General features: G+C 49.7%; 6 protein-coding genes across 6 annotated transcripts; 3 read left to right on the top strand and 3 right to left on the bottom strand.

Moving 5' to 3' along the window:
• Window positions 1-76: 76 nt before the first annotated feature.
• Window positions 77-4,074, bottom strand: GIQ15_04198 (NMDA receptor-regulated protein 1; the record flags this gene model as incomplete). The annotated part of the gene is made up of 4 exons (XM_033551615.1): window positions 77-543; window positions 603-2,579; window positions 3,409-3,918; window positions 4,008-4,074. The coding sequence occupies 4 exons, from the start codon at window positions 4,072-4,074 to the stop codon at window positions 77-79; spliced, it is 3,021 nt and encodes a 1,006-aa protein (XP_033405345.1).
• An 830-nt stretch (window positions 4,075-4,904) lies between these two features.
• Window positions 4,905-6,159, top strand: GIQ15_04199 (formamidopyrimidine-DNA glycosylase lyase mutM; the record flags this gene model as incomplete). Its single annotated transcript, XM_033551616.1, has 2 exons — window positions 4,905-5,506; window positions 5,571-6,159. 2 exons carry the CDS (start codon window positions 4,905-4,907, stop codon window positions 6,157-6,159), a joined length of 1,191 nt encoding a protein of 396 aa, XP_033405346.1.
• A 228-nt stretch (window positions 6,160-6,387) lies between these two features.
• On the bottom strand, window positions 6,388-7,491 carry GIQ15_04200 (uncharacterized protein; the record flags this gene model as incomplete). The annotated part of the gene is made up of 1 exon (XM_033551617.1): window positions 6,388-7,491. The coding sequence occupies one exon, from the start codon at window positions 7,489-7,491 to the stop codon at window positions 6,388-6,390; it is 1,104 nt and encodes a 367-aa protein (XP_033405347.1).
• A 900-nt stretch (window positions 7,492-8,391) lies between these two features.
• On the top strand, window positions 8,392-9,142 carry GIQ15_04201 (prenyltransferase; the record flags this gene model as incomplete). Its single annotated transcript, XM_033551618.1, has 2 exons — window positions 8,392-8,557; window positions 8,622-9,142. 2 exons carry the CDS (start codon window positions 8,392-8,394, stop codon window positions 9,140-9,142), a joined length of 687 nt encoding a protein of 228 aa, XP_033405348.1.
• Window positions 9,143-10,026: 884 nt separating this feature from the next.
• GIQ15_04202 (nuclear prelamin A recognition factor-like protein) lies at window positions 10,027-11,904 on the top strand (the record flags this gene model as incomplete). Its single annotated transcript, XM_033551619.1, has 2 exons — window positions 10,027-10,125; window positions 10,180-11,904. 2 exons carry the CDS (start codon window positions 10,027-10,029, stop codon window positions 11,902-11,904), a joined length of 1,824 nt encoding a protein of 607 aa, XP_033405349.1.
• Window positions 11,905-12,504: 600 nt separating this feature from the next.
• GIQ15_04203 (uncharacterized protein) lies at window positions 12,505-14,629 on the bottom strand (the record flags this gene model as incomplete). The annotated part of the gene is made up of 6 exons (XM_033551620.1): window positions 12,505-12,539; window positions 12,590-12,796; window positions 12,859-13,988; window positions 14,068-14,316; window positions 14,496-14,538; window positions 14,602-14,629. 6 exons carry the CDS (start codon window positions 14,627-14,629, stop codon window positions 12,505-12,507), a joined length of 1,692 nt encoding a protein of 563 aa, XP_033405350.1.
• Between the last annotated feature and the right edge of the window lie 37 nt (window positions 14,630-14,666).

Here is a 14,666-nt window from a genome sequence, read left to right on the forward strand (position 1 = left end):
CAAGATAACTAGTTACACACAGGTCAAGAACGGACAGACAGACTTCTCACCATCAACTACCACACACTCCTCCCCTTCATTGTGAAAAAACCGAAGCTTCCTTCCATCTACGACGGGCGTTAGTGGAGTACGAAGCTTTCGTTTCCGGTGCACTGCCCCAGTTATCAAGTAAGCTGAGACCAGCCAACGCATCTTCGATCGACGTAGTGTCGAGGTCGATGGATGAAAGAAGGTCCTTTTCGGATTTCTCCTTTGATTCAGGGGTGAGCATTTGGCGGACTGCTAGTGCTGCCTGGACGTGTGGGGCGCTCTCTGCGTGGGAAGCTAGGAAGTCTTCGTTCCATTTCTTGAGATCAGTGGATTTGGGCAGCAGGATGTCGAATTCTGCGTTGATGAGGTCGACGATGTCCGGTGGAGTGAGTTCTCCGGCGGCGCCTTCGTCGAAGAGCTGGCGGAATTTGACGACTTGCGTGTGTAGAGTTGGGTTGGATGGGTCGATGGCGTGGGCTGCGAGGAGGCATTTGATGGATAGCAGGTATTTTTCTATGAATCTGTTAGTGGAAAGTGACTTTGATGTCGATGGACGAAGGGTTCAGACTTACTCCTTCGAATGTACACCTCGAACCCGACCAATTGCGCATCAATGTTGTCAGGGCAAGCTTCTAGTAAGGGGTTCAAGAACTTCATGGCTTCCTTCAATGGGTCGGTGGTATGGACCAAATTTAATCCCAATGGGTCAGTGTCCTCCTTCTTAGCATCACCGCTGGGAGTCGTGCCAGAAGCCTTCTTGAGCCTCTGTTTTTCGGCCTCTGCCTTTTCCAATCGCTGCTGCTCCTTCTTGGCCTTCTTAAGAGCCTTCTTACGTTCGGCGCTATCCGCACCGCCGTCTTTGGAACCGTTCATACCGCTGGGGATCGGTCCGTGGGCGAGATCTGGCTCATCGTGTAGAAGGATATATGACTTAATTCCGCCAATGGCAGCTCGGCTATAGTACGGATGTTCCCGTAGATGGTTCTCCCATCGAATCATATCGATGTAGGCCCTGATCATGCCCTTGCGGAGCGAGAAGTTGTGGAAATCAAACTGATCTTCTTGCCATAGATCGAAGATATTGCTAATTGCATGGAATCGCTTGAGGGCAAGACCTAGCTTCCGTTGGCGTAGGTATGACTCGCCATCTTCAGTTAAGAACCAAACACATTGCATCTCGTGTAGATCGCCGAGTGGTCCTCCTACGGTTTCATTTCGGGTGAATTTGCTCATGTTATCAAGTGCCTTGTCGTTTTCGTCGTGTCGGAGTTGGTACTTGACAGCCTTTGAGTTGATGTACCGGTCCTTGTCGTCTAGTAGTCGAGCAGCCTCCATGGTTTCTGCAGCCTTGGTGAGATTTCCGTAGTGTTTCCATATCCTAGCCTTGGTCATCCAGCATTCTACAGACTTTGGAGAGAGCTCAATGGCCTTCTCCACATATGACATTGCCTTTTCAAGGTCACGGCTGAGGTGGTAGCTGTAATGTTGAGCAAGGAAGTAGAGAACAGAGCTCTCGAACCGCGATTCCTCTCCGTTTGATTGCTTATCGGCAGATCCATTGGGTTGCTCTTTTAGCCCCCCGGCGGCGTAACCTTCCACTAGCTCTTGAATGACAGCGAGCTTCTTAGGGTTGGTGTAGAGGGTCTTAATATTGGCGAACGTGGAGGGGATACCCTTGCGCAGCATTCGTTGAAGGTATAAATCGGCAGCCTCTTTAAAATCATCTCCTTCCAGGAACTCTAGTGGGATGCGCCGAGGCGAGTCTCCTCGAGGGTTTTGCTCAACCCAATAATCATAAACAGCTTTCAATGCTTTGTGGTCATCCTTGGGGATACCCTTGGCCTTAATTAGACAGTCATAATACTGCGAGTTTTCCGGGTTTCTCTCCAACAGAGCTTCATAAGCAGCAACAGCTTCCGAGGTTCGACCTAGTCGCTGGAGGTAGTCTGCGCGCATTTCCATGACGGCAAGGACATCGAAACATTGCTTGCCGACGGCATCAAGGTGTTCAAGGGCCTTCTCCAGGTCGCCGGATTCCGCAATAATCATGTTCTTATATAAAATGGCCTCGGAGTGCTCCATGTCGGATCGTGGTGGGGGTGTCTTTAATGTTTCTTCATATGTCGTCAGCACGTTCTCGGCCTCCGAGAGGTTGCCCGAGAGGTGGTAGGCGATCGCGAGAGCTGTCCAGTTTTGGCGGAACCCAGGTCGTTGTTGCAGCATTGTCGCCCTGCTCTGAATGTATCCCTGGAAGTCTCGTATCTGGGCTTGTAGATAGGCCAAATCTCGCTGTATGGGCTGGGACTCTGGCTCGAGCTTAAGCGCAAACCGGTACGCCTTGATAGCTTCATCGTAGTTCTTCTCAGCGCGGTACAGCAGGCCGTAAACGTGCCAGCAGATATGTGACTTCATATCGTTCTTGAGGGCCATCTTCGCAAGAGCAAATGCCTCCTCTTGTTGACCCTGGTAGCTCAACATGAGACCCTTCATTGCCTGTGTGTCTCCATGGTTTGGGTTCTTTTTAAGGATCTGTTCGGCGGCCTTGAGTCCTATAATTATAAGTAATATAGTCAGGGCAATGGAACAATACAGAATTTCGAGAGACGGCCCTTCAATGGCGGGCTAGCTCGCACCTTTTTTATACTGCTTATTCTCGCAATGCCGGACTACTTGACGGAACAAAGAGCTGTCTTTCGAGCTCAATGGCTGAGGCATGGTGGCCGCCCTATTCTACAGTCCGGGGCGCCTAGCCTGGTCTATCACACGGAAGAATGGGAGATTCGATCAATGGAGGAGGGACACCGGCGGGAGGACTGTGAATTGGTGGGCTGGAAGGCGGGACAGAAGTCAAAACGCAGGCCTTCGACACGTTTCCCGCACGCAGACAAGAGCTCTTAGTGCTTGTATAGCGTCGTATAGTCGTAGATATCGTCGGAGCTCGTCACCAATTCGTTGTCTTTCGGGCCATGTATCAGCAAGTTGTTTGTGCAGGGAAAAGCCAAAAAAATAGTTTATCCGATAGACATGGTCAGGTGACCTCGGTCTCTGCTTGCGGTTTCATTGAAGACGAAGAACAATACGCAGAGCAGAAGAATAATAGCTGTTAGCGTGGTGACTATAGCCTGGTGGTACATGGTCCATGGTGGTCGACGGCGGTCCATGGTCCATGGTTTGGGTTCGTGGTCAAGTTGAAGATATACAAAGAGAGCTAAGCTGATGGTATTATATTGAGATGTATATTTACAGTCATTCACTCTTATCGTACAGGTCACGGCCTGGCCTATATGTAATGGCAGGTAGCAGGCGTAGAGTAAACATTCTCGCCGTCTAAATGAGATAGTTCATTATTCGTCGGGTGGAGATGGAAAGATCAATGACCTTGTTCACGTTTTGACCGCCACCGATTGAGCGCATCTTCCCAGCCCTCGAACGAGTTTCCACAACGCTCGCCCACGATGTTCCAGGTGCGAGACCTCACTATCCTCTCCACACCACGCTCGTTCCGTAGTAACATGGCAAGAGACTCTGTCCGGGGTTCCCTGGGGAAGAATCTCGCCGAGTAAGGGTCTAGACGTTCGTCTACGACCCTCTCCCGGTCCCTTGATGATTCTTCTTGCCGGAGTAGCAGGTCGGGGTCGTCGGGGTCGGGACTCGTAGCAACACCGGTACAATATGTCAGGACGTCGGATCTAGCCTGCCAGGACGGAAACAAGAGCTCGTCTTTGAAGATCTGGCAGCTCTCTGCGTCAACCTGGCCCTTGTGTGGAAGCTCCGTCTGTCTGGCGGTCGTCGACGATGGGTCAAACCCAGATCGGGCCGGGGTAACCAGTGCGTTCAAGTTCTGGGATATAGAATCATCTATCGTCGATCGTGAGATTCGGAGGAAATCTATCACTCCGGCCAGGGTAATTAGCTGATGTCCTTTGTGGCCATATAGAGTCAATATCTCCTTGATAGAGGTAAGCGTGCCAACCCACCTCTTAACGCCCGCTCATTGAAGCAAAACTGTGGCGACAGCGTCGGCTGTGTCGAGGCCTTTGACATCTTGCTGCCTCCAGAGGCAACCGGCGCTGCGGTTGACGACGATCGAGCCCAAAACAAATCCAGCCTGGAGATCAGTCACCGGCACAACTAGTGCCAGACTATAAATAGTAGGTATATAGTGTGAGATAAGTCCTGTAAGTGTGTATGAAGTGTTTAACTGTCAAAGTTGTAGATTTGCTGCTGGTTTATGCGATATAGAAGGACGTCATATGACCTATAGCTTTTCCAGCTCTCAAACCTGGTTTTTGCTTCCTCGAGCTCAGGGAAAAGATGCAAGAAGATGGATCTCTCAGATGTTATCGATGCACTGGGTAGCTCTGTCTATCATCGATCTCTGCGGCGCCATGGAGCTCTGCCTATCCTGCTCTACGGGCTTAGTCACTGCACTAGATGGACGCCAAGGTGGCAGGGAATCGCAGCTCGCTGGTTGGTGATATCCACGCGAAGGAAACACGAAGCTCGAGGACGCTCAAAAAGTCGCTGGCATGTCTCTGTCCTTGTACCTATTTTGTCCAAGATATGAATAGGAGACAGTGAATGTGATTGCTCCGGGCTATTTATCAATATCCATTTACTTTCTCGGTCTTAGTGTGCTGAGCTGTAACTGCACCATCGGCGTTTTTACCGTCACTTGTCATCCCAGCAACACCGGTTGAGCTGCCAATTACATCTGGATTCAAAACGTAGCCGGATCAATTCTCTGTCTATCGGTCCCGTGGATTAACGAAAATTGACTCGGCCCAGCCCTCGAGTCAACTAGTTAACAGCTACACTTTTCACCTCATTTCTTACGTGTTTCAGTCGCTCTCCTTCAGCTCACTTCCATCACCATGCCTGAACTAGCAGAAGTTGCACGAGTGGTGAATTACATCCATAAGCATCTGGTGGGCCACACGATTTCAAAAGTGCTAGCCAACCATGACGACCTTCTTTTCGGCAAAGTTGGTACCAGCGCAGATGAATTCAAGAAACACATGCTCGGCAAGAAAGTGATAGATGCAGGCCAGCAGGGGAAATATTTCTGGATGATCATGTCCTCTCCCCCGCATCCCGTTATGCATTTTGGAATGACCGGATGGCTGAAGATTAGGAGTGAGAATACCTATTATCGGAGTAATGGGAAAGACGAGAAGCTTGAAGCAGAAGTCTGGCCTCCGAAGTTTTGGAAGTTTATTCTTGAGACGGATCATGAGCCCAAGACTGAGGCTGCGTTTGTGGATGCGCGGCGGTTAGGTCGTGTGAGGCTTGTGGATTGTCCGGGGGACAAGATCAGGAGTTATACACCACTTAAGGAGAATGGGCCGGATCCGGTTATTGACAAGTCAATTGTGACGGAGGAGTGGTTGAAGACTCTTGTGCGGAGGAAGAAGGTTCCCATCAAAGCCTTGCTACTAGATCAGGCCAATATTAGTGGACTAGGGAATTGGATGGGGTAAGTTCTTTTTTCTTCTTCTACCAAGCGGGTACATGCATGGAACACTGCTAACTGTTATCAGAGATGAGATTCTCTATCATGCTCGCATTCACCCTGAACAATATAGCGATACGCTTAGGGACAATCAGATCACGGAGCTTCACTCTGCCATAAATTATGTCTGCTCGGTATCCGTTGACCTGAAAGGAGAATCTTCCGACTTCCCTACTGACTGGCTATTCCATCATCGATGGAATAAAGGGAAGAAAGGCGCTACTGGGAAACTCCCAAGCGGAGAGGCGATCGTCTTCGTTACGGTGGGCGGTCGAACAAGTGCCGTTGTTCCTTCCGTGCAGAAGAAGAATGGCGAGGTTGCTGGCGGTGACGAGCTAGATAAAGAAGTAGATACCAAGCCTAAGAAGGCCGCCGTCAAAGCGAAAGCCGCACCGAAGACAGCCTCCCAGACGAAATTAAAGGCAGAGGTCAATGAATCGGATGGACCAGCAACGCCTAGCCGTAAACGCAAGCAGCCAGCCGCAAAGGCCATCAAGGAAGAAGACGGCACCGAAGCTACGCCTGCCTCGAAGAAGTCCAAGGCTACGACCGTGAAAGCTGATCCGGAAGAGCCACAAGTACCGCTGAGAAGGGGGCGATCTGCAGCTAAGAAGTGAGATCTCTTAAATTACTTTGTTTTTATGCTTTTCTTTTGGCAAGTTGGGAGTTTTGGGCGGTAGCATAGGCCTAAACCACCACGCAGCGGCCCCAGTCTTCACCGGAAAGGCTTTATGATACCAGTCTTCTATTTTGTAAATCAGTCGTCGTTATGCTAGAATCATCGCATCGCTAAATAACCTGAAAAAGGAGAAATATAGTACTCCGTATATCCAAGGGGTATGTCATTATATCATCATGCCATGAAGCTTTCTGTAAAAGACGCCATAGTTTCCATCACCATTCTCGCCCTCCCCCAGATCATCCATGACAGCAAAAATCACGCTCTCCCACCACCCACCGCTGAATTCTCGTTCGCGGAAGACTTCTGCAAAACAGTCTGCTACTTCTTCGCGGGGGTTGAGGAATGCACCGCAGCCTAACGCTCCTAGCACCAGTCTTCGGTGACCGTTGAACGCAGCAGCCCGGAGGACCATCCGTATCTTGTCCTTGGTCATATCGCGGTCGTCGGGATTACTGAATATCTCCTTTGCTCGGGTAGTAGATGAGTTTGGAACAGGTACTCTCTGCACTGATAGCTTGGGCTCACACAGCGCTGCAACGCTAACGACGCTTACAACGGGTAACTTCTCCGGCTTGTTGAGTGATAGAAGACCATGTCCGTCATCTATACTCTTGCGTATTACGAGGACGGTTGGTGAATATATCGCCTGTGTGTCGTCGAGCGGGTAGTATCTTAACTTTAACGTGAAACTAAGACTGGTTCGATAGCATAGCGTTTCCTCCTGGGCGAGGGCTCCGTTCTTCCAGCCCCCTCCTGCCTGGTATGCGTTGGCCATGTTCAAGACACATACGGGCTTCTTATCGCGGACAGTAACGTACTGTGCACAGTTCGCTAGCCCGATAGCCGTATCTAGAGTGTCCGCATTGAGTACGCGGATGGCAGTCTTGCTGAAACTAGGACAGTATTTTGGGTGTAGCTCTGAAATGTTACGGGGAGAATATAGGTATCCCTTTGGCGGTGCCCATGGAGTAGTCTCTAAAATGGCGGGCAAGAAGGTGCTTGTCTCTCCCGCGATGCAGCGAAGGATCCTTCGTCGTTGTATTCCATCTGATACCGGTGCTGTTGACTGAGAGGCAGGCCAGTCTGAAGACGTAATACTGCTCTGGCTGTCTAGCTTGCTTCCATGATCCATCTCATAGTCCATGCCACTGGCATCATCGCCATGGTCAAGGGTATCTCCAGGGTCCCGTCTGATGAGCTGAGGCTCCTTTGGTGTATCTTCATTCAGCGTGCGAGAGGAGCCAAAGTTCAGCGTCATCTGGACCATCTTTGGCTTGGGCGTAGCCATCTCAGTACTCCGTTCTCCAGTGTCGCAGAGTACTTTGTAGAGAGGCTGTCCGAAGTTCTATCGTAGTGTTAGGCAGAAGTACAGAGTAACTGGGGGAGAAGACGCATAAGAATAAGCGAGGCCTCTATCCACACATCAAGAAAGGCCGAATGGTGTAGTTGGTTATCACGTGTCGTTAACATTTATTTGTACCGACAAGGTCCTGAGATCGAGCCTCAGTTTGGTCACTCTTCTTTCTTTTTTTCTTTTTTTGTTCTTCTCTTCTTATATTCCTTTTTCTTTTCTCCTCTTTTCATTTTAGCCGCCGGGGAACGGAGCAGCAGGGTGTTTAGTTGGTCACCCAACATGGACTAGCTCAGCTTACTAGTAACCTGTTCTATTAATATATATGGAGTAAGCTGCATCCATACCCTGAATATCGAGGCCTAAGATGATCGCGGAGACAGGAGAGAATGGTCACTGCGAATGCCCATGTCACAAACGTCAAGCATTGTGGCTTGCTATCCACGCGCATCCGGGGCCAAGCCTCCTAGCGCAGTCAGCATCAAAATAAACATGGAGGTATAAAGGACAGGGCAGCCTTGGGGCCGAGTACAGCTTTCACATTTTGAGTTGGGTCAAGGGTACGTTATCTTGCTCGGTTTGGCGCTGGAGGAGCGGCTGAAGGAATACCACGGCGGCAGGGTTATATACCTAATGATGTCCTGATCCTTTCACATTTCCTAAAGCTCTGCTGAACAGTCGCATCCCTGCCTTTTTCTTGTAGCTCGTGGGGTGTCTACTTCCTCCTCTGTTCCTTTGTCAGACCAAACATCAACTGCACTCATTAATATATACCACTATCGACTTCACCTCTTCATCTTCAGGGAAACGGCTTCGATGGCGGTCCTCGATCGGCTCCGGCTGCTCATCCTGGCTACCCGGCCGATGTATTCGATGCTGGTGCCTTCCACGTACTTCCTGGGCATCACGTCTTCCGGCACATATCCACAAGCTATCCCGGCAGCTCTACTTGCTATCGGGCTCCTGTTTCCTTTCTCTCTAAGTAAGCATGTTATCCGCTCCTGATATTCCTGTTGATATTTGTTATGGTAACTAATTGAATGTAGTCCTCTTCGGCGTAAATGATGCATATGATCATGATACAGATATACTAAACCCGCGCAAGGAGGAATCATGGGTGGATGGTACGCATTTGCAAAAGGCGGACCAAAAACTCATACTCTTTGCAGCCAAAGTGTCTACCGTCCTTGTCCTTCTTCTCGCAATACCCGCCTCGATTCAATCCCCCCAGGTGTTGGGATATATGATATTATCCCTTTTCATTGCTTGGACGTACTCGGCGCCGCCGCTCCGGTTGAAAGAACGGCCAATTATGGATTCGTTATCTAACGGTGTGATTTGCTTCTTGATATGGGCATGCGGCTATACCGCTGCTGGTAACAAAGACCTAGCACATCACGCTAGCGACATCCTTCGAAACGGGTTGTTTATTTTCTTTGCTGGTCTTGCTTTTCATAGCCAGTTTGCTGCTTTGGATCTAGAGGCAGATGCTGCCGCAAACCAACGGACAGTAGCCACGGTACTTGGAGAAAGACTTACCACGGCCTTTTCGGTGATCAGCTTGTAAGTCCATGCAATTCGTTTCTCTTACCAAATACTTATTCCTTCTCTAGCCTCTTCGTTGCGGCGTTGGCGGACCCGTGGTCTGACGTTAGCATATGTGCTGTTGGAGCTGCCGCTACCTCGCAGATTCTCCTTTTTGCCCATTCAGTGGCACCATCCTTTCGTCCTAGTTTCACTCGGTTTTACTGTCTATTAGTGATTCTAGGCGTGACTATCTGGGACATTAAAACTGTATACTATCTTCACAGGGGATGGGATTTTAGATGGACTTTCTAAATTAGTAGACACAACGGGTTGACCTTTCAAGTCGGAGCTAATATTTTCACGAGATATGGTCAAGAGAATTTCGATACCAATGGGTACCCTCTTCCTATACACCTTGCACTGATACATCTATATCCTCCCCGCATCCCACTCTTTCCTATACGTCAAGACGCCAGGGGTGTTTTCCTCTGAAATCCTACTATTATTACATGTTTACTAGTGTATACCAATAGAACCCAATGAAATGCCAATTCAGTCATTATTACCCCCCTCACAGCCTTAAACTACTCATCCTGTTTATCCTATATACTTGTCGCCCTGCGGCTCTAGCGCGCTTATTCACTTCATGCTTAGTAACGCGCTTACTATCTGCGGCTTGTGATTGGCCGTGCTTAGCTCAAGCTTACTAAGGTTATTTTTCTCCGATAACGCCATCAGATAAGGAAACCCTGCAATGGCCTGATTAACCATCCCACCTCCATATCACCCCGAGTTCTTCGACACCAGCGTCTTTCTTTTCCTTAAACCTGCTATATCATACGTTTCTGCCAGAATATTACTTTTTAGAAGGGTTGGTTACCTGAAAAATAGCCGGGTGGCGGTTGTCCCAGCAAATGAGTCAACATGAGCGCAATTCTTTCTGCGGATGATTTGAACGATTTCATTTCACCTGGCGTCGCATGTATAAAGCCGGTTGAAACGCTTCCAAAGAAGCAGGAGGAGGTAACTATCAGACCCCAATAATTTATGTTACCTCACTAATGATGCATTCAATAGAACCCGTATGAAGTTACGACAGAAGATAAGCTTGAAGAACAGAATCCACCGCCCGCGCAGATTTCTCTCACGGATTGCCTAGCTTGCTCAGGATGTGTTACTTCCGCCGAGGCCGTATTAGTTTCGCTCCAGTCGCATGCAGAAGTTTTGAACACGCTTGACGCCAACCCCGAGATTCGGCTTGGTGGCGAGGACGCTGGAGATGGGAAGATATTTGTCGCCAGTGTTAGCCCGCAGGTCCGGGCTAGCTTGGCTGCAACATATGGAATTTCAGAGAGGAAGGCGGGATACATGATTGAGCAGTTCCTCAGTGGACCACACGGGTTGAGAGCTGGAGGCCAACACGGAAGCGGATTTACATGGGTGGTCGACACCAATATCATGCGCCAGGTGGTTTTGGAACTCAGCACGGCCGAGGTTACGGAATCACTAGCTGCGTCGACTTCTACAACTCAAGACCCTGAAAACAAATATACGATTCCCAACCGGCCTATTCTCTCGTCGTCGTGTCCCGGATGGATTTGCTACGCGGAAAAAACCCATCCACACGTCCTACCTCACCTATCACGCCTAAAATCACCACAAGCGTTGACTGGAACGTTCCTAAAAACTATAATAAGCAAGAAACTGAATATATCACCATCGAGGATATGGCATCTCGCCATAATGCCTTGCTTCGATAAGAAGCTCGAGGCAAGTCGACAGGAACTGACGGACGTTTCATGGAAAGGCGAATCGAACAGCATAGGCGAACCTAGCTCACCCGTCAGAGATGTTGACTGCGTCATAACCTCCAAGGAATTACTCATGCTCGCATCTTCCCGAAACATCAGCCTTCCATCTCTCCCACTCGAGCCACTACCAGCTCACCTGTCCCCTTTCCCAGACCAGAGGATCGCCCAGTTTCTTTCTGAAAACAGCCTCCACTCAATACAACCGTCTGCCGCTGGCCCATCAGGCGGATACCTCCATCACCTCCTAACAACATATCAATCTCGTCATCCGAACAGCCACATTCAAGCCCAACGAGGCCGTAACGCGGATGTGGTCGAATATACCCTCGTCTCAGAATCAGGCGATCCAATTATCAAGGCAGCTCGGTACTATGGATTCAGAAATATTCAGAATCTAGTGCGAAAATTAAAGCCAGCTCGAGCATCCAGGCTCCCTGGTTCGCGAACTATAGCTGCAAACGCCAACGGAACAAGAGCACGGCCATCCCCCCTGGGAAACGGGAGGGCCGGAAGCGGAAATCCTAGAACCGCTCAGCCTGGAACTCCTGCACCGCCGTCAGAATTCGCATATGTTGAAGTCATGGCTTGTCCTGGCGGCTGTACCAATGGCGGAGGCCAGATTCGGATTGAGGACGCTAGAGAGGTCAATTCGTCATTATCTGGTGAGGAAGGCGTATGGCAGGGCCAAAAGTCGACGCCTCAGGATCAGAGAGCCTGGCTTGCTCGTGTCGATGAAGCGTATTATTCTGATTCCTCAGAGGATGGTGTTGATGGTAATCAGTCTACTACGCGGGGAAACGTATCATCATCAGACGAGATACATTCCATGCTGAAGTATTGGTCTGATCTGACGGGCGTGTCTCTCGAGGACCTCGTTTATACCACCTACCGCAAAGTGGAGAGCGATGTAGGGAAGAAGAAGGGTCCGGCTGGAGGCATGGACACGGCTCGAGTTGCTGAGCTAGCTGGTAAGGCTGGCGGTGGATGGTAGATGGGTATCTCTCATGGGCCATTTTTATGTAACAACCATCATCTAACACCTAGATTTTATCATTTAAGCGTGGCATCTGATAATATCTCTATCGCATTTCTGTTTCTACACTTGGATAAATATGGATTAGACAGAACATACAATGAACGAATGCGTTGCTTATTCTATAATCTCTAACAAAGTGGAAATCCTCTTTTGTGGTACAAACAAAAGTCGAAAGGAATGTAAGCTCACTGCATAACCAGAACGTATAGCAGGCAGTGACATAAGAATACTAAACATGCGAATGGACTGGAAAGAGTGACGAGCTGTGTTCTTGCTTTTATCCTGGTACGGTTGCAGGTTTGGGACCCTCGAAAGGTATGTGAGAATTACGGTGACTGTGGGCTACTTCCCCAGGACTGATGGGAATCCTCTCTTAGATGGCGAGCGGAGGAGTAATAAGGTAGCACGAACTCTGAGGAAACGCAAGGACCAATAGACGAGGCCTCGACCATGGGAGATGAACCGTTGCTTGAGACTAATGAATCATTTCTAGGTCGATTCCCAGAAACTGGGCTAAGGATGGGCTGCAGATGGCTCACTTCCGGGGTAGAAGAATCAGATGGACTCCTTGTTAATGGAGATCTCGGGAACTATAATCTTGTTGTTAGCTTGAAAAGAAAAATATCGGGGGGTATGATACCATCTGTACTCACAAAATCAAATTCAATCTGCTTTCCGGGTGGACTGCCGTTTGGAGATGGCGCCCTCCGGCTAAGTCCTCCGCGCTCGGGGATACGCTCAAAGCGGTTGCATCGCTTCTCATCATCCTCTGGATCTGCTGAATTGGTATGGCTGGATGGACATCGAAGCGTATCTAGCGCGCTGATGAGAGCTTTTTCTTCTGGCTCTTTAAGGACATGTGTAAGCAGCTGCTGATTATTTAACCAAGGGATTCGTTATTATACATACCTAGTGGCTCGGGACGGATGGAAGTTGCCTTGGTAGAGCCAGTTCCGGCATCAGAGCTAGATCCCGAATTCGGCTCTGAGTTCATCTCAACGCAGTCTATCATATGTCCTCGGAAAGTGTTCTTATCATCATGGGGGGGATCTGGACTATCACCGCCTCCATTTGCAACATGCGGACCTGGGCTGAGCATGCCATCTCCATCCTCTGGCCGTTCTGGGTTCTGATCAGAGCCGCGATCTGTGCCTCGTTGACTTCCTATTTCCTGTCGTCTCTGGTTCAGGTACATGGAGAGAATCTGCCCCAGCTCCGTTGACTGCTCCGTATTCTGCTGGATTAATTGAGCTAGATGGGATAGCTCCCATGACACCTGGTTTCGAGCATCTTGTCTATATCCGAGACCAACCGTGATAGTTTCGTCCTTGCTGGGGCCAGGAGGGTAGTTGCTCTGACCAGAGGACGAAGAGTTAGACTTCTTGTACGTCTCAGGGGGTGGTGTCAGCTGAGAAGACGCTGCTCGTTTCCCTGGCTGCGTCGGGGTGCCGAATGGGTTGGGTTGATTGAGTAGCCAATTCGCAGCCGAATTTGTATTGACGTTCGCCAACTTTCGACCCAGAGACAACGGGGATTTCTTCAAGTCAAATTCTCCATTCATGATCTCGCTGAACGCGTTCTCCTGTGTATCATCTGAAACCATCCGTGAAACCCTTCCCTGAGGGGCTGAAAGGCTGTTCCCCTTGGAGGCACGGTTTCGGAACGGTGAAGAACATAGTGTTGGCGACGGGGTTTCTTTCCAGCGTGCCCAGTTGCCGCTCTGCCAATTGTAGTAAGGCAGTCGAGGGGGGTTTGGGTATGGCGGAACAGGCTGAGAGAACGTCTGCGGACGATTGTATAGACGATTGTATCTATGATAGCGAGGAGGCGTGCGGCCCCAGCCTCCCCGTGGCGGGCCATGCCAGCTCCTTGGGAAAAACAGCGGTTGACCGTAGCCTGGGTTGAAATGGCCGCCGCCTTGAAGTCTCTGGGGTGTAGAGTAGGGCGGACTCGGCTGTCCGTAGTTCATCGTGGAGTCTGCAGCAGCACCAGAAAGAGTGACAGCTATAAATGATATAAAGGCACAGAGCAACAGGGGCCTATGGATAGAGAATGTCTCCCTTCAACGTCTGGTGATAAAATAGAACAGCAACAGGCCGAGAATAGCGTATATCCTACTCCTTGTCGACGAGGAGACGCGAATCCAAGACGGCCATAAGAACAGAGCGTATCCTCATAGCGAGAGGAAGGGGCTGTTCGGGGTATCTCATAGTTTCTGCAGGTCCAATCCATGGCTTCAACAGGCGAAGAAGGACGCATCCGAACATCGTTGGCTCAACTGTCTCGATGTTGTCGATGTTGAAGTTGATATTGTGTATCTTGATGTCGAGAAGCGAAGTTGACGTCGACCGACTTGTGAGCTCAAGCCTGCACTTTGTTAGCATCTTCATCATCCATGTCTATACAGCACCGCATATCAAGTATATGCACTTCATGGCTCGACTTCCAACGTTCGATATCGTCTATAAGCTTCTCGCTCGTGCCCAAGATGCGATATCAAGTTCATAAAGCTCATCAAGTTACGGTTCAGTAGAAGCATAACTAACCTTCGGGTTTTCTCTTTTCCCTCATCTTCCGCCGTCCATGGATCTTAACATGGTCAAGACAAACTCCCAGATACCCGGTTGTCTGATATGCTGCTGGACTGCTTACCAGCGACTACTATGATACCCTCGTCCATATGGCCGACATGATGCCTCCTTTGCGGACAAGACAAG

This window comes from Arthroderma uncinatum (assembly GCF_011692745.1).
Source record: "Arthroderma uncinatum strain CBS 119779 chromosome Unknown scaffold3, whole genome shotgun sequence".
NCBI classification, from domain to species: domain Eukaryota; kingdom Fungi; phylum Ascomycota; class Eurotiomycetes; order Onygenales; family Arthrodermataceae; genus Arthroderma; species Arthroderma uncinatum.